Source organism: Phaenicophaeus curvirostris, chromosome 8, assembly GCF_032191515.1.
Source record: "Phaenicophaeus curvirostris isolate KB17595 chromosome 8, BPBGC_Pcur_1.0, whole genome shotgun sequence".
NCBI classification, from domain to species: Eukaryota; Metazoa; Chordata; class Aves; order Cuculiformes; family Cuculidae; genus Phaenicophaeus; species Phaenicophaeus curvirostris.
Window position 1 is genome coordinate 28,793,005 of NC_091399.1, and position 19,319 is coordinate 28,812,323.

The 19,319-nt window shown below is 47.1% G+C and overlaps 2 protein-coding genes across 2 annotated transcripts in view; one reads left to right on the forward strand and one right to left on the reverse strand.

Moving 5' to 3' along the window:
- TESK2 (testis associated actin remodelling kinase 2) overlaps nt 1-9,470 on the reverse strand; it is a 77,330-nt gene extending 67,860 nt beyond the window's left edge. Inside the window, exons 1-2 of the mRNA XM_069862959.1 lie at nt 9,369-9,470; nt 362-664 (exon numbers count right to left, since the gene is read on the reverse strand). Coding sequence (XP_069719060.1) covers nt 362-583 — 222 coding nt within the window. The 5' untranslated portion in view covers nt 584-664; nt 9,369-9,470. The remainder of the gene's footprint in view (nt 1-361; nt 665-9,368) is intronic.
- The window catches only part of AKR1A1 (aldo-keto reductase family 1 member A1), a 186,640-nt gene that overhangs the window by 85,072 nt on the left and 82,249 nt on the right, over nt 1-19,319 (forward strand). The window lies entirely within an intron of this gene.

The window sequence follows — 19,319 nt, forward strand, 5'->3', positions numbered from 1 at the left end:
AAACTAATAATCTAGCTAAGTTAAGACATTCACGAGAGAACCAATAGCCATTGGTATTTAATACACCACAGGGATGCAAAAATACATGGCAGAGACCAAAAGATAAACCAATTTTTTTAGTTTTTACTGTTTCTCCCAAAAAGCCTCTGCAACTCCCCAGTTAAATTACAAATGATAAAAAACAGCTGGAAGAGTGACAGAGGAAATATTTGACACCCACAAGCTCTTCATCATGCACTCTTCCCAAGTAAAGCAAATACAACAACCAACAGTTGACTTCAGTGAAAAGCTGATACTCTCATACATTCTCAGCATCAAACATGAAGCAATCTACATGGAGAAGAAAGAACTAAACACGCACCTTGAACACCTCAGAAAAGAAACCAGAGCCAATTTTCTCACATGTGAAGTCATCGAGACGAGTAAGTCTAGAAAAGGCACTTATCAGGGCTCTGTATGAAGAGGTACAAACTCTTCCTATCTGGGATGCAGTCCCTTCTCCTCCAGTGCCACCATCGAAGTCTTCAGCACGCTCCAAGCGTGGTGGAAATCCTGCTATTGAATTCCGCTTACTTCGGTCCATTTTGAAAATCAGTTTTATTTTTCTAAGGGAGGACTTCTCACATCTTAGGTAATTTGCCGTCTTCTCTACCCTTATTGGATCCTAAAATACAAGAAATTGGTATTAATATTACTGGAAGGTATCTAATAAGTTTGATAGGACTCCAAGACAGCTTACACTCGTTTAAGAGAATAAGAAAAATAAGCAGATATCCAAGTAGGGACATGGAAAAAAAAAAACAAATAAGAAAAAGCCACCAAATTAACCAGACAGCATCATCAGTAAAGGCAGACAAGCTAATCAATTCCCTTCAGATTGATGGGAATCCCTTATACTCTTTTACAAGATGAATAGGTCTAGAACTCAAATTTTAACTGGTAACAAATTTCATTCCCAACTCCTTTCTTTTTCACTTAAGCTTTGGTGGCTAAAGTGACCAAAGAGGCAGGAGGGAACCCACAAAATTTAACGTTCCATTTTGCTTCAGTAGCAGTTGGTGACCAATCTACTGCTATTGCAAGAAACCATTTCACATTAGGGACTGAACACAGGATCCCCAACTATAAAAAACAAATCGACTTCCAGTTGACATAAGGAAAAATATTAGCTGTCAATAACAGTAGCTGGAACACCAAAATTTTTGTTTCTAAAGCTTCCACCTATGAGTGTTCCAAGACCGGTTCCTTAGCTGCTAGGAACAGAAGCTTTTATCCACTACAGACCTATCCTCCAAATTTATAAAGACATCAACAATCCTGCTACAGAAACAAAATATTCTTACAAGAAAGCTCCAGAACAAATCTCCCCATGAACACACTTCATAAAGCTATATTAATTTCAGTTCAACTGAAAACACAGGAAAAGCCACATTCACCAAGTAGGAGAAAAGAAAAAAAATAAAAAGAAAGAAAGAAAAAAAAATTCCCTTACTGTTAAGGGGGTGATGAAGTAATCACAATGACTTGAGCCCATCAAATTCAGCCTGGACTGGCAAACCTGACAGGTGGCCTACTTTTTTTTTTTCCTTCTTTAAACCTTAGACTCAGTTTATTCATCTTTTCCACATTTAACTGTTCATTTACAGCAATTTGGCAAACCCCTACAAAACCTAAGCAGAGCGCGTAGCCAAAAAGAGGATATATTTCTTTTTTTTTTTTTATTGTCTCTCCTGGGAGTGAATAAAAAACTGGAGGGAGAGGAAGGAAACAATGACATTAAAAAAAAAAAAAAAGCAACAATGTTGAACGAAATAATCACGAAGCAGGGAACAGGCCAAGCAATTATACTTCTGTTTACACAGATGTACAGAACCTGAACAATACATTAAATGTGAAGAGCACCTTAAAAAACAGAGGCACGCTACCTGCTCCCTGAACATACAGCAGTGCTGCTACACTGGTTTTGTACTCAGTGTATCTTTCAGAGATGCTCTTGAGCTAACACATCAGAAAAACACATAGTCTTTCCCTGCCTTCATAAGTAAGCTATGTTGAACAGTGTGGAATTAATTTGAGGTTGCCCTCTCCAAAAAAAAAAAAAAAAAAAAAACAAACCAAAAGAAAAAGCAGCACCACCATCCATATTTTTCACGGGTGTTTATTTCAAATATCTTGACATCTACCTTTCTAAATGGCAGCTGGGGGAGGTGGGCATGAGAAAGTCTTATTGTGGCCTTGCAAAGAAAATTTAATCTATCAAATCCCACATTCATACAGAATTTTATATGCAGACTCCCACATGCAGGAGATTACTGCACTTTTCAGATGATAGTACTACACAACCTAATGTTATGGTGTGGCCGCCTGCCACACAGAAGATCAGGATCCAATTTCTGACCTCATATTCTTGTCCCATGAGCCTTGAGGATCTGGAAACGGTACAGAAGCACCCTGGGAAGACAAAGCTTGTTATATCTCCCTGGCTGAAAAAAAACAGCCCAGAGAACCTCTTCAGCCATAGAGAAAGTGCCCAGGAATTTCCAAGGCATGCTTAAATAATTCCTTTTGATCTGAAAGACAGAGGCTAACATTTCGTTACTTTTCAAGGAGATAAAGAAAGAACTGCCCGTGGAAGGAAGGTAGACAAAAATATGCTGTTAAAAATTCATTCTCTGGAACAGGAGATGCAAGTACCTTTGGAGACTGACCAGAAAGTCTGCTGCAACTGAAGGAACAATGTTTTAGAACTTATTTGCAGCCCCCACATGCGCTAGACACAAGGAAGGGAGCAAGCATTTGTCCCAGAAATGCAGAGTCTGACACTCCAGTATCACTGTAACCCCATACGAAGTGGGCCCTGAAGGCTGCAGACAACTCTGCTAAATCTAATGAAACAACATCCACACTGCAGCCCATCAAACTAAAACAACTTGTAAATCAGGACCGTAAGCCCCAGTTCTCAGGCTAAGCGAACATTTGCAAAAACACAGTAGAGAGGATTGCTGTTGTCTTAACCAGAAGAACAAGTCAGATAAGTGATCTCCAACAGGAGGAAAAGCCTAACACCGTCTTAAGGGTCCAGATACCATTAACAAAAGATCAGCTCTCAACATTGTCTCTCAGTCTATTTAATAGGGAAAGGAAAAAAAAAATGAAGTCTCACACATACACTCACTTTTGATTGAAATCACATGGTGAACTTTGCAAAAGTCTACACAAATCCCACAGTGAAAGAAGAGATTCAAAGTACTTCACACAACATAAACCACAAAAGGTTTTGCCATCTGGATTCCCACATAACCCATTCCTTCATTTTTGCCTGCTGGAGTTTGCCTTCTTTCCAGGGAGACATACAAAATCCCCAGAAATTATTAGGATAGAGCTCCATTTATCTAGTTTGCTGCCCAGCACTGCATACACAGAATTAGAGGAAAACGTCAAGTGGGCACAGTTCCAAGTGGGCCTCCTGTCATTTTGGCCACTTATACTAATGATGACATTCTCAATGAAATCAAGGTTTAATTGACTGTCAAGTCAGTCTGAGGTACTTTAACTTACTGCCTTGAACGGTTAATTAAAGTGCACTGAACAGAATCCAAGCCTAACCTGCAAATCCTGCAACCAAAAAACGTTGTTGGGTGGGTTTTTTTCATATTAAAGTCCAGCTTAAAAACTCTTAACCTGTGCTCAACAGCCAGTTAAAAGAGGACACTAAACACTCCAAGAAACATTTTCCAATAAATTCTCAGCTTTCAGACCAATTTTTTGACATCCTTATGCAAGGAAAAAAGCAACTCCCTCTGCCAAGACAAAAATAATTTAGATGTATACCTCAAAATGCATACCTGCCCTACTCATCCATTTATCATATTACTAAAAAGCACAATTTCAGAATGTTTCAAGTCCTACTGCTTTTTAATTTCTTGGTTTAAAAAAAACAAACCTTGAAGAAAAAAAAATTATCCATGTTAACAGATCATTAAGATCATCTGCACTGTATAAACACATTGATTTTTTAATTGTAGAAATTACTATAAATACAACTACTATCAGCATTCATTTGGTCAATTAGATGCTTGGTTTTCAAAACCAGTGCATAAGCCTGGAAATATTTAAAGATGGAAAGCCCACAACAGCTCAACAATTTATAACCCACTCATCAATGCAAAACTAACAGGCAACGTACAACAGCCAGGACTTAACATTTCATACTTTGTAGAATTAAAAAAGGGTAAGGGCTTTCAACTTTGGCAGCATCTCTAACACCTCAGGCTGTAAAACAAGATCCTTCCAAAAAAGAAAAAAAAACCCTAAAACATTTAAATTCATTACTAAGGCTTTTTCTGTCCCAGTATCTTTATAGTATGTGCACTCAGATGTCAAACTCACGATTTCCTAAAAGATGGCCTTAATAACAACAACCATTTTTAGACACAGAAGGCTGTCACTAGGCACTCAGCCTGGAAAGTAATAAAGCTGGTGGATGCATGTTTTTAATTTGAAAAGGTTTTCTTAAGAACAAGATGCCAAAGCTTTGACATAAGAAATTTGCCAAGAGTTAACTATTTAAACTCAGCCTGATGTAACTTCAAAACCCAGCACTACGCAAACATGAAGGAATTGTGCTGGCAAGCATCACCAAACAAAATAACAGGGGAAGTATTCACTGTAGTAACATGCAAATTTCTGAAAAGCTTCAAAGAAATGAAAAGAACAAAATCTTCCAAAGACCAAATTGACTTTGAGGTCATTAGCTTGAACAGAAAAAAAAAGTTTGAAGTGAAACACAAGAACTCAAACTAAACAGGTAAAGAGAATCAGACAATACATAATTTTCTTCTCAACTGCTGTCATCCGCTTTCCTAACAGAGGAAAGTTCCCTGGTTTGTTCACTATTCAACTTCTTGTCTTCGGGAGAAAGATAATATCAAATATTTACAGACAAGGTAGCTACAAGTATCACAGTTTTCTCTGTGTTTGAGAAACTCATCGGGAAGCTGAAGCCTTTTTGACTATTTTTCAGGATTGAGTCTTACAGTCCAGCTTAAGGCCTCAATTACTACACTCGAATGTGAAAATCCCAACATTTTCTATTTTCCTTAGGGTAACGTTCTTCTTTAATTTCATCTCCCCTTTAGGGGTAAGTCCTAGCTCTAGCCAGTACCGTCACAACATAAGCTTCCCACAGCTCGGGCTAACATTCCTCAGAAAAGACCTGCACCAGCCCTGCTATACCACTCCAGAAACCAGGGGTCTGTTAAACTGCATCGTGGTTTTATAATGCAAAAAAATTCCAAAAGACGCTAAGCTGAAACAAACAGTTCATTTATTTTGTGACTGTAGCCAAGTCTGAAGCTAGTAAAAGAGACTAGCCATTAGCTCACCGCAGAGCTCAGTATTCAGGGCCAAGGTTGCAGGTTTAAAAACATTTCCATCGAGCATAGGCATAAATTCTGCCACACATATAGAAGAGGGAGAGTGGGGGAGTGAAGGGGAAGAAAACATTAAAAACCCACAAACAAACAGAAAATCACTTTATCCTTATGCCCACAGTATAACTGCCAAAAGTTCTTAGGGTACAATTACAGTAGAAAACTAAATCTCTATGGAAGGTCCTCACAAAAATCCATTTGTTTCCTGCCTGGATTCAGCCACTGCAGCGCACAGAGCAAACGGACTCTAGCCTTACTACGGAGCATCGTCAGAGTAAAATAATCACTCGAGTAGACGGTGTTCAGTACACAGCTGCAGCTTCAAATGGATAATTTCCATACATTATGTTTGCCTAACAAAACCAAGCTCAGTAAAGACACTGAGAAGCAGCTCATGCCTTCCAGGTGTCAGCAAGCTTAGCTCTTGCAAAAAACAAAGGGAAGCGAAGCCTTCCGATACCAACAAGTATTGGAACATCTCAATAATTAAGGAATATTCCCCTCTGCCACTCTGCCAGGTTTATGACAGCTCTATTAGCACTGGGAGGATTCACATGAGACAGGAAGCAACCTTCTGCTGTTGTTTCAACACAGACAGCAAGACAACCAGCACAGCAAAGCCGGGGTGTGTGGGGGCAGAAATAAGAGAGAAAAAGAATCCTTGAAACAGGGATGAAAATAAAATAAGCATGCTTAATTTAACACCTGACTGACCTCTCTTGGACATTTATACATCATCATACAAGACAGTCAATATTTGTACTTCCCAACTAAAAGTATCATCTCCACAAATATTTAAAACACATTCCGTAATCTATCCTTAAAATACAGCTGAAACACCAGCCCATGTTACAGGTTTCATGTTACAGCGAAACACGCAGTGCTGAGTTTTCTTCAGATACCTGCTGCACAAACGGAACAGTAACAAGTTCTTGACTAATTTATTTATGAATCTTCGAAGTGAGAACAGGGTTTCCCAAATCTGTTGCTGTTAAGGTACTGGAGACATTGGTGTCTGATGGTGTACGTATCAATCAGAAGCAGCCTGGGTACCAAAGGGAAACATGCAACTCACAGCTAGGGAGCTACAGATCCAGAGCTTACAGTCAGCCTTCAACAGCAAAGTTCTCAACTAACTCCACTCCTGGTTGTAAGAGCTATTACAGTTCTCCAGTGCAACCAATGGGACAATCATATCAAAAAGTGGCTTAGCCATTACCAGAAACGTGTTCAACTTAAGAAAAAGTGACAGGATCAGATGAAAAGAAGCTTACTATCTAAGTCAGAAAGAGGACTTGGCAACAGACAACAGATGGAGCCACTGTGATACAGTTGCCAATTATTAGATGTACTTACTGATAAACACACAACTTCTAATGAATACATTAGGGAATTAATAAGCAGGAGAAGGGCTTAGAAAAGATTTATGAACATTGCTCTGTTCTGATCTTGCCTAGAAAAGCACTTATTTTTGTGCCAGGCTGCAAGATACCATGCTGCAAGGATGCAATAAAAAGCTTTGCCATTGTGCAAATGCATATTTCTCAGTTACAGTTAGAATATAGAAAGGGAACCTATGATGCAAGTGAACCACAAGCTTCATTCTTTTCTGCAGCAGACACAGAAGCAACCGCCTCCTTTAACCTTGTGTTTCCTTCATGAATTTGTGAAATCATTTGCATAAAGAATTAGAATGGCAAAGGCAAATGTACTGAAGTGGAGGATATAACTAGGTTACCGGAAGCCAATAAATACCACCACACCACCTCATTTGAACCAACTTTCTCCTTCCACAGTCACAAAAATATTAAGCACTGAAACAAGAACTGTTTCATCCCCACCTCCTGCACCACTCCCACTGCCAGCTGCTCATTCTAATGAAACAGCACAAAACAAATTCCAAGGAAAAACCACAGAAGAGCACACACTTGCCACCAGGTACAGGGAACACATCCCTCTGCCTTCGTTCAAGCTACTCATGTTTTGCATGCAAGTTTTACATAAAGACAAATAAAAACAGACTGGAATTTCACAACCAGGTCTACAGCTGTACAGTATAGTTCTGCAAGAACCAGAAAGTGACATTTTTATTGGCCTATCAGGATATAGTCTGCAACAATAATTTCCAAAGATGATGACTAAATGGAAAGGTTTATGGCTAGTCCACTGGGCATATCAGAGTCTCTCATAAAAAAAATCCTATCTTAGGTCGTAAATTCCACTGCCTAATTAAGTTCGTAGAACTGTAAGTCTGTTGATTTTGCAGACAATAAAATATGCTAGAACTCTGATCTCTACTAAAAAAAGAATAACTTTGGTTGAAGCATAAGGGCTTCTCGTACATTACCCTAAATATTAGCTCTAAGTCTTTCTTAGGGAGACAAACAGAAAGGTATAAACTTCAACAAAATTCAAGTCAGAACTCTTGAAAGCATTCAACTATCAAGGCACCACCTATCAGAATATCCAAGGGGAAAGTCCCCCCGACTTAAAGCAAACCCATTCTCACCCTCAAAGGAATGCAACATTAAGAGAGACCATCTGCATTGCACAGTGCCTTTCATCTGAGAGCCATAAAGCAAACATATATGCACATTTACCTGAGGAGCCGAGCCCGTCATTATACCATGATTCATGTATTCTTACAGGGTAGTACTTAAAATAGCAAAACGCGGGCCAAGTTTTCGCGCACATCTTGGCAAAGCGACCATTTTCCAGGCAACCCTCGGGCAAAGATCCTGGCAGCGCTCAGGCAGACCCTTGCCCTCGGAGCCGGGCACGGGCTCCTGCTGCCCTCGCTCGCAGCCCCTGCGACACGCACCGCTCACCTCCCCGCACTGGGGGGGATGGACACCCCCCCACAAGCTGCCCCTTCCCCTCCTTTAGGGGAAAACCCTCCCTGGGTGCCCCCCCTTCTCTCTCATCGCCTTCGGGGGGTGCCCCGTACCCTACCCCAAACCTATAGGGGGTTGCCCCCTCCACCATACCCCCACTTGCGAGGTGCCCCCCACCTCTCTGCATTCCCCTGCCTTCGGCAGGTAGCGACCCCCACCCCTCCATGTCCTAGGGTTGACAGGCCCCCCACACCTTCTGGGGGTACTGCCCCCCCCTTCTTCCACCTTCTGGGGATGCCCCCTCCTCGAGCTTCCATCTTCTGGGGGTAACACATACACCCCCTTCCACCTTCTGGAGGTGACACATGCACCCCCTTCCACCTTCTGGGGATGCCCCCCACCCCTCCACATTCTAGGGTTGACATCCCCCGAACTTCTGGGGGTGCTACCCCTCTCTTCCACCTTCTCAGGGTCCCTCCACCCCCTTACAACTTCTGGGGATGACCCCCCCCACCTTACAGGGGTGCCCCCTCCTCTACCTTCTGGGGCTGACACAGACACCCCCTTCCACCTTCTAGGGTTGGCAGACCCCGACCTTCTGTGGGTGTCCCCCCCTCCACGTTCTAGGGTTGAAACCCCCCAACCTTCTGGGGATGCTGCCCCCCCTTTTACCTTGTCAGGGTCCCCCAACTCCCTCACAACTTCTGGGGATGAATTCCCCCTGCCTTCTAGGGTTGGCTGCTCCTTCTTCCACCTTCTGGGGCTGATCCCCCCCTCCACCTTCTATGGCTGGCAGACCTCAACCTTCTGGGAGTGCTGCCCCCTCCTTCCACCTTCTGAGGGTGACACACACACCCCCTTCCACCTTCTCGGATTGACACCCCCCAACCTTCTGGAGGTGCCCCCCCACACACCTTCTAGGGTTGACACCCCCAACCTCCTGGAGGTGCCCCCCCTCCACCTTCTAGGGTTGACACCCCCAACCTTCTGGGGGTGCTGCCCCCCTTCCACCTTCTCGGGGTCCCTCCATCCCCTTACAACTTCTGGGGATGACACCCCCCCCCCCCACGCTGGGGTCGCTCCCCCCCCGTCTCCCCGTTACCTGAGCGTCGGCAGCGGCGGGGCCCGCGGGCGGCGCGGTCTCTCATGGCCGCATCCCCCCCGCTCCCCGTCGCCCTCAGGGACCCGGCGCGGGCGGGCGCCGCCGCTGCGGCAAGCGCGGGGGCCCCATGTGAGGCGGGAGCCTCCAGCTGCGGGCGCGGGGGCGGCGGGCGCCGCGGCTCCTCCCCGCTCCCAGCGCCGGGGGGGGCGGGGCCCGGCCCGCGGCCGCCTCGCGAGCAGCCAGTCAGAGCCGCCCCGCGAGGGACGGGCGGCGGCGCTCGACCAATGGGGAAAGAGGAGACGGGAGGAGAGGCCGCGCGGGACGTGAGAGACCCTTTCTGATTGGTTCTGACCGCGTGACGGGCGGGCAGTTTGACCAATCACCGAAGAGAAAACGACTCCCCCCCCCGCGGGAGAGAGCGGCAGCCAATGGCGGGGAGAGGAGGGGGCGTTGCTAGGGGCGCCTCGCTTTCATTGGGCAGAGCGTGAGGGCGGGTTATAAATAAGAGCAGCGGCCAATGGGAGCGCGGCGCGCGATGACGGGCGGGCGGAGCAGCCAATCGCCGTGCGAAGTAGCGAGGGGGCGGGGCCTAAGGCCCCCCGGCCTCTTGCCCGCCCCCCCCGTTCCTACAGCCGCTGCCTCTCGGTGCCCGGGCTGCTCTTCCCATAGGGATTCATAGAATCATTAAGGTTGGAAAAGAGCTCTAAGCTCATCCAGCCCAATCCTCAGCCCAGCACCAGCGTCCCTGCTAAAGCACGTCCCGAAGCGACGCGGTCTTTAACCCCCCCAGGGATGGAGGCTCCCCTGGGCAGCCTGTCCCAAGGCTTCGCCACTCTCAGCAAAGATTTTTTCTCCTAATACCTGACCGAAGCCTCGCCTGGTGGAACTTGAGGCCGTTTCCTCTCACCATATCACTTCTTACTTGGGAGGAGACCGGCACCCACCTCGCTACAACCTCGTTTCAGGTTTATGAGGTCTCCCCTCAGCCACTTGAAGCCAAAACAATCCCTCAGCCGCTCCTTGTAAGACTCCAGACCCTTCACCAGCCTTGTTTCCTTCCTCTCAGAATCACAGAATCACCAGGTTGGAAAAGACCCACCGGATCATCGAGTCCAACCATTCCTATCAAACACTAAACCATGCTCCTTAGCACCTCGTCCACCCATCCCTTAAACCCCTCCAGCGAAGGTGACTCAACCCCCTCCCTGGGCAGCCTCTGCCAGTGCCCAATAACCCTTTCCACGAAGCATTTTTTTCTGATGTCCAACCTGAACACGCTCCAGCACCCCTTGTCCTGGTCTCTTCCTCCCTTCAGGTCTCACAATGTCAGTATTTTACTGGAACTCTCTCCTTTTTTAGCAGCAGCTTTTGCCCCGGTCGCAGCATCAGTCACAGCTGCACCCAACATCCTGCTCAGCCCTTAGCTCCCTCTGTGATGCTTTTCAAATATTCTAATATTTTAGCTGCCAAGCTGTAATATGTCTCTGATTTTCACTTATAAACTGTTATGTTTCAAACCACATGTAGGCAGCTCGTAACAGGTATAGAAAAGATAACTTGCTTCCTGCTAAGACACGCTGCCAAACTTCAAGTATCCATTCCAAAGCGCAGTGGGACTAGAACATCTCATTAAATGGTTGTAAGGGGGATTGGTTTTGTTTTACATTGGCAGGGGGTTTATTTTTTTCCCTGATCTCATCCTTGGCAAAGGCTGAGCTACTTTTACTGAAAGTCTTCTAAAAAACAAAGTTCATTGCTGTAGTGTCTTGGAGAGAATAACACGGAGGGTGATTCTGCCCCTCTATTCCTTTCTTGTGAGAGCTTGTCCAGTTCTGGAATCCTCAACATGAAAAGGAGATGGAGCTGTTGGAAGGGGTCCAGAGGAGGCTACAAAGATGATCAGAGGACTGGAGCACCTCCCATACGAGGACAGGCTGAGAGAATTGGGGTTCAGCCTGGAGAAGAGAAGGCTCTGAGGAGATCTTATAATGACCTTCCAGTACCTGAAGGGGCTCCAGGAAAGCTGAGGAGGGACTGTTTGCAAAGTCTTGTAGTGACAGGATGAGGGGCAATGGATACAAACTGAAGAAGGGCAGATTTGATTAGACATAAGGAAGAATATCTTCACCATGAGAGTGGTGAGGCCCTGGCCTGGTTGCCCAGGGAAGTTGTGGCTGCCCCATCACTGGAGGTGTTCAAGGCGAAGTTGGATGAGGCTTTGAGCAACCTGATCCAGTGGGAGGTGTCCCTGCAGGGAGGTTGGAAATGGATGATCTTTAAGGTCCCTTCCAACCCAAACTATTCTATGATTCTGTAACAGTACCCCAAGCACTTAAGAACAGCAGCGTTATAACTAAAAAGGGTCTTGAACAAGAACATATCACTCAACCACATTAGTAAAATGTTTTCTAATTATCCTTTGTCATTAAGTTTACATCTAATCTTTTCAGGTCGATCCAAAATGTGCTTGAGGGTGTTTCATCTTGGAAACATGAGCACCAACTCTACAAATAATACCAAACAGAGATGTGCACTCACAGTTGGATTAAAATCTCTAATCCACAATTTATTGATTGAATTTAGTCTCACAATTTCATGGACGCCTACAGAGAAACTTCCTCTGTAACTTTAACTGAAAAAAATGTAGTAATTTTTGCACAGGTTATAGATTAAAAGTACCTTTGGGGATGGAGGGGAGAAAGTTGTCCTGTTTTCTTGATTTTCCTTCTCAGTTTTCTTCACAGGAAATTTTCCCACGCTCCCAAGTATTAAATATCAACCACATGCAAACATCTATTCTAATGACAGCTCAAACACTGGGTGCAGCAAAGCTTTTGTAATTAAGCTGTTAAACAATTATTATCATATCCCTTGTATTTTATTCAGCCATGAAGCAGATGGAACTGCACCGATCTGTGTCTTCTGCACTCTGACACGCAAGCAGAACTGAGCTCAAATGAGGCTTTTCAGTAAGACTCATTTTTTAACGTTAAATTTCAATTATTTACTTTTTGCTGCGATTTATCTAAGCTACTAAAAAGAATTTACAAAGCCAACTCTGAAATATTGCTGTCCCTGTCCCCATTCTCTAGGCCAGAGTGCAGTGATCCCTTTTACACCCTCTTAAATCCCAGTGCCTTCCAGTTTCATCTCATTTTTCCTCCAGCATCCCTCGTCCCTGCTGGTTCTGTAGCCTCGAGGTGACATCTGCTGGTAGGTTTTTATAATTTCGCTTTTTGGGAGCCAATCCCAGCACTAAAGCGAATGAATTCTCTTCCCCGAGTTCCCCGTCATAAAATTCACCTCTTTTCTGCTTCCCGAACAAGAAACACATTGTCTCTGTTTTTAGCCTGCAAATGCCTTACTGGTAATCACTGAATCATAGATGGTTTGGGTTGGAAGGGACTTTAAAGATCATCCAGTTCCAACCCCGACACCTCTGATAATAATAATAAGTGATATCCAGGAATAAGCATTTATCCCATGGGCTGGTGCAAGGTAACACCATTAAAATATGCCAGTGTGATCCAGTGAAATTAAATCTCCATTGGAAACCCTCATACTGCACTTCATATAACACTGCATAAAGTCCTGTGGTGGGTGTCGTTAATGATCCCTGTTTTGACAAGAAAATAAGGCAGTCTTATGACCCCTCCTACAGCTTTATCTCAAATGCAAGGACCATGTTTTGAAAGCAGTAAAACATGTTTTTGCTGGTGGCTGCGTGTGTACATCCACAGCAGAACCTTTGTCTGAGAAAGTCTCCCGTCCCTCCCTGCAGCTGGCAGAAGTATCCTACTAAATCTATGGCCTTAAAAACTGCGGAAAACCAGTGACATTTGTAGTCCTCCTCTGTTTCCCAAAGAGGGGAAAATTGACATTGCATTAAAAGGCTCATTAAAGAGACTCATCAAAGGGAAAGTCTTGCAGATATCACAGCATACTTCATTCTAGCCATCTCTCTCCTCCATCCCAGAAGGGTCACACAGCCTGTAAACCCCACAGGAGGAGGCTCTGCTCCCCGAGGTGTTCTCTTCTCCCCCCTGCTGCCCCCAGGATGCTGCCCCATGCAAAGATCTCAAAAAAAACCCAGCTCTGTAGCTTGCGGTGTCCTCCTCTCTGTTCTCACCCTGACTCTCTTCCCCAGACAGATCACTTTGACTTTTAAACGTAATCGGTTTGACAAAAGAGCGGCCAAGGGTTAACTCAAAGGGTGGAAATAAAAATAGAAGTGAGATAAGTTGGGTGAGAGCAGGCAGGAGGGGGAATTCCCTTCCTCTGAGCTTTGGAAATGCCCTGGAGGGGAGAAATTTGGGAGATTTCCCCTTCCCAAGGAGAAAGATTCTGCAATGTAGCCATGCAAATTTGCCTCCACTGTAGCAAAGCAGGTGTTTTCCCTACCGGAGAGGTTTTGGGGGCTCCAAAACTTAACACATATCAGGTAACCCAGACTTTTCCCCTCCCAAGGGACCAAAACAGGGGTTTGACTTCCAGCGCTGTGACGAGATTAGGCATTTTAGCGATTTAAGCCATGAAAGCCTTTATGCAATGAAACCCCTCAAGGACAAACATCTGCTCTAGGTAGGACTGGTCAAATTTTGCTCTGATTTACATCAGTGGAGATCTAGAGCCACATCACAAGAACCACAGGAGAGGGTCCCAGTGGGACTGCCTGGAATTTGCCCTTGTCTAATATCAGTGTTGTCCCTTTTTGAGCCCCTGTCCTATGTGGACAATGTCCACATTGAACAGGACGGCCATGAAGAATGATGCCTTTAGGCTTTTAGTCACACACCAAGCACCCCAGATTTCATAAAGCATCTTAATGGGCTCCTCTGGAGGTGCATCCTTCCACCTGCACCTCCCTCAGCCAGCCTTGTAGGTGGCCTTTGCAGACCAAGGAGACATTCCCTGGAGGTGTTTAAGGGATGAGTGGACGAGGTGCTGAGGGACATGGTTTAGTATTTGATAGGAATGGTTGGACTCGATGATCTGATGGGTCTTTTCCAACCTGGTGATTCTATGATTCTATGATTTGCTCATGGGTGAGAAGTCATTTCCCACCACTCTGAGCAGGGAAAGACACAGCAGGGACTCCATGTGCTCCTCATCATATCATAACTATTCTCCTGGCAGCAAGGAGGGCTCCACAGGGGCTGCCTGCACAAGGATTTACATGCCTGCTGATGAAGAACAGTTAACAATTCTGTCTCACCACTGGTGTGGACAAGGCAGCCATCATGCCCTTGTGCATAAAGCCATCCTGCCTTATCAGCCCAAACCTGGCACCACGCGTGTCTGTGTGAGACTTGGCAAGCGCGGGATCATCAGAGCATCTTCCACATTCCTCTTCCAGAATGCTGGGCAGGAGGCTGGCAGCAGCATCAGGCACCCTGCCTCGGGAGCCGGAGAGGGCTTGTGCCGAGGCAGGTGGATGTTCCCGTTTAGGCAGCTGCCCTGCTGTGCCCAGTGCTGCAGGATTGTGCTCCTCTGCCTGCTCATCATGGCCATCTGCCGTCTTGGCTTCGACTGTCCCCACTGCAGTGGTGGCATGGCGTGGCTTTAGCCAAGCTCCCGGTGGTACCATCACCGTGGAGCGACAGAGCTGGCTGGTTTGCTCTCCTATCTGCTCTGTGATGCTCCCAGCCATGAGACTGTGCAAGCACTGGGATGGCGAGCCAGAATTTACCCCGTGTTACAGTGCCTGGGTGTTCACAGTAACACCCACCAGAGCGCAGAAATATGGACTTGCGCTAGCTTGGACCATGGGGAACAACCAAAGAGACCACACAGTCCTATTAAACAGCAAGGCCAGCAACCCTCATGGCCATCAGTCCCAGCTCTCCTGCCCCGTGCCAGGGCCCAAAAGGGTTCCTACATTGCCTGGTGCATTGTCCTTATTCTCCAGTTAAGCCAGCTCCTCTATGGGTTAAAAGCACAACTTTTGCCTCCCCAGGTCCTCACATTTGCTGCCCTTACCTCTGCAATTACAACAGCACAGAGACCCACCCCTCTCACGGCCCTGAGATCGGAGTTCTCTGCCACAGCAGAGCTCTTTAGCTTGTCTCCCCCAGCCACCTCAGGCTTGGGCATCCTCAGCTCTACCCCTGCTTCCTCCAGCCCTTTCTGCAAAGCTTCAAGACCTATAACCAGCTGCTGCTGCATCCCTGCTCGTCTGTCTGAGAGATCCCCCTTGCAGACCAGCACACCCCCAGATCTTCCAACTTTTTAATTTTCTCTGGCTCCCTGAGCCAGCTAAGTCCCAGTGTTTATTATTCCTACCCCAGAACAGTTTTCTGTCTCTGATATTTTGCTGTCTCATCTAGGTTTTTTCTTCAGTTTTGTTTTTCCTTTCTTCCTCCGCTGGGTTACAAAGCTGTGGGGAGCTCTTGGAAAGGAAGATGAGTCAGGACAGATACACAGGGGGGATGAAGACAACCGCCCAGCCTTGAAGTCAGGTTCACTGCCTGCGTCACTGTTATTAAAAATAGATGAATGGCAGTGCTTTTTGTATTGGAGGAGCGACAGAGGAGATGTAATATCCCAAGCTGCTGAGCAAATGCTCCCTCTGTCTGCCTGCAAGTCACCCAGTAGCATCTTCTGCTCTTTGATAAATTCTTTTTTTCTTGGCTCTGACTTGTGGGATTTAATTTGCCTTTCATTAAAAACTGGTTTAATGTTTCGATGCTGGAGAGGAGGGGAAAATGACTCACCTTGGATTTGCTCTTCTGCTCCAGTCAGTTTGCTACCAGCTCCCTTGAGAACTAGAATTCCCTTCCAGTGCCGAGTCGTTTGCCTTTGAGAGCAGCCCCTCTCTCCATCCCACAGCCTTCTGGGGGTGATATTTTGGCCTGTCCACCCCAAGACCAACTCTGATCATGCCCAGACCTCCTGAAAGTGCAAGGTGGCACGGGGTAGGCTGGGATCCACTGAGCTGCCTGCAAGGGCAGGGAGGGACGTGCTCCCAGTGCCCCGTGGCCCTGAGGCTGGAGCATAAGAAATGGGATTATTTATGCAAACCCAGAGCCCAGTTGAAACACCCGCATCCCAGCAGTGCTGCCCACAGCAGCCATCCCTCTGCCCAGGGCTCCCGCTGCTGTGACCTCTGGGTTGTGTGAAAGGGGTGATCGCCCTTCAGATTGCGTGGGGACCACGCTGGGGTGATGGTGGCAGCAGGACCAAAGCTGCACCGCGGCTCTGCTCACTCAGGGGATGCTCAACCCATGTCACAGCCCAGGCGGGGGGACACAGACCAAGCACTGAGCTGCCACATCTCTTCCAGGGCCAGCAGTGCCCTCCTTCCTACCTATGAGGACAGGCTGAGAGAGTTGGGGTTGTTCAGCCTGCAGAAGAGAAGTCTCCAAGGAGACCTTATAGTAGCCTTTCCAGTGCCTGAAGGGGCTACAAGAAGGCTGGGCAGGGGCTTTTTATGAAGCCTTGTAGTGACAGGACGAGGGGCAATGGGTATAAACTGGAGAGGGGCAGATTTAGACTAAACATAAGGAGGAAATTCTTCATGATGAGAGTGGTGAGGCACTGGCCCACGTTGCCCAGGGAAGTCATGGATGTCCCACCCCACCCCTGGAGGTGTTCAAGGCCAGGTTGGATGGGGCTTTGGGCATTCTGGTCCAGCGGGAGGTGTCCCTGCCCCATGGCAGGGGGGATGGAACTGAATGATCTTTCAGATGCTTTCCAACTCAAACCGTTCTATGATTCTATGCCTTTACTTCCCCTTAGGCCCTTTGCTGCCACTATTTATCACTCACTTGTTCTCTATTATCTGCTCCTTCCTATTAAATTAACATAATCAACATTATCATCTCTGACCTGCTCAGTGCTTTGGCTGCCAACCAGAAACAAAAGGACAGGAGCTAAATAAAGCTGCTGCAAGAGAGAGCACAACACTGGCTGAAGCTGAGGTGATTTTTGAGCACAAAACTTCCTTCCAGAAGTTTTTCCAAGTCCTTGTCTCTTGTTGCTGCCCAGACCTGTCTGCTGAACATCCTGCACGGCTTTGCAAGGGAGTTTGCAGTCCTCAAAAAGCCAGAGCCCCTGTACAGCCCACACGGGCACCGGGGGCTGTGCCTGCTATCTGAGCGGAATATTTTTGCTCATTCCGTGAGAAAGTGGCAGCACTCCAGCAGGATGTTATGACAGCCCTTCTTTTTCCTCCCTTCTCCAGAGTCAGAGAGCAGAGCAACATCGCTGTAAAGACACCGCCAGACCGACACAGTCACGTTTCTTGCTCTCAACTCCGCCTTCGATGCAATGGGGAGCCAAAGGTGCCTTATTGGTGTGTCAATCATAACCCTAATGAGTGCAGAGATCAGCCAGAGTAAGAGCAGTGACCTGCAGGGGGGCTCATCTGCCTAGGTTTATGGTGCTGCTCCCAACCCCCTTGGGGAGTGCCAGCCCAAGGCTCTCCTGGCCCCCAGCTGTTGAAGATTCCCCGTGCCATGTCTATGCGCTTAATTAAAGCAGAGGGACCGGTAACCTTGACAACTGAGAGCCTCTGTCTATAAACCAGCTGAGATGGATATCATTTCGGCATCTCCACAGAGAGGAGAGATGCGAGTCAGAAGCTTGCAGGTGTCGGACACGTTTGTGAGCTGTGGTCATAGCCAGCAGGGCCAACGTCCCAGAGCTCACGTTTTCCCCAGGGATGGGTCCTGGTGAGGGTGGAAATGTCCTGCTCCCTCGCTGGTGAGACTCGGCAGGCTCCGAGGTGCCGCACTGGGTGACGTGACACCAAGAGCCCAACCCTGTTGGGCACAAAGGAGGCTTTGCTCTGCTGGGCAGCCTCACAGCAACTGGGCAGAGCAGAAGACTCTTAAAACTTACCAAAAAGTTGTAAGTACATGTAAAATCATTCCCCTTAGAACTGAGAAATTTGTACAACCCAATTACTTCACCCTTAACAAGATGCCGGAAAACAGTATATCTAGTTTTGGTGGTGATAAGTAGCAAAGGGCTACTTCAGTTCTGCATCAAATCAATCCTGTTCTCTTCTACTGTCTTCTGAACTGGAGGCAGGAGCTACCAAGGAGCTTCACATTGAAGAAGGCAAGAATTCTCAGGGATCAAAACCATCCATTTTCACCTTCCTTCTCTGCCCCATGGTGCTGCAGACTTGGGTATCGGGATGGAGAAGGGGATCCACAGCTTCATCTCTGCCAAAGCAGCGGGAGAGAGGGTCAACAAGGATCACATCATGACATGGAGCCCTTGGATGCTTCTGAAGCCCCACGTTCTTTGCACCTTGCAGGCAAAAGGCACTTTCCCAGGTCAGAGGAGCCCCAAACCTTCCTGTTGTTTCTGTGACAGGACAGGATGGTTCATGCCAGCTGTGCTGTGTGAGGCTGGGGTGGGGGAGGAAGCACCGTTACGAGGGATTTGCAAGGGGATTTTTGGTCGTTCCGGAGAGCGACCCCCAGCTTCGCAATGGTGTTCCTTCTTGAGAAATGCTGAGAAGAGCATGGCCAGGCTTCCTGAAGGATGCGCGCTGGCTCAGCCCTTGCAATGCCTGGATGAGGCTGACCTGCTCCCAGGAGGCTGGGAGGGATCTGGGGACAGAGGGTGGCAGGATGCCCTGGAAAAACAAACCATGGGATCCTGAGCATCCAGCTCCACCCTAGCCAGAGCAGCTTCCAGGGACACTTAGAATCATAGAATTGCTAGGTTGGAAAGGACCCACTGGATCTTGGAGTGGCCTCACACTGAGCTGTGCCCCAAACCAGCGTTGGGGCCCTAGAGCGATGGCCCATGTTGAGCTTGGCCATTGTCTCCGTTGCTGTATGGGGCAGAAGTTGGGGTGCCAGGCTCAGCTGGAGGTGCCAGGGGCTGCGTGGGACCAGGGCCAGCAGCAGAGTCACTTGGGCCAGCGTGGGGTGATGAGATGGTGCAGAACTGGACTGGGGTTCCCTGGGACTAGGAAGGACCAGCACAGGGGGG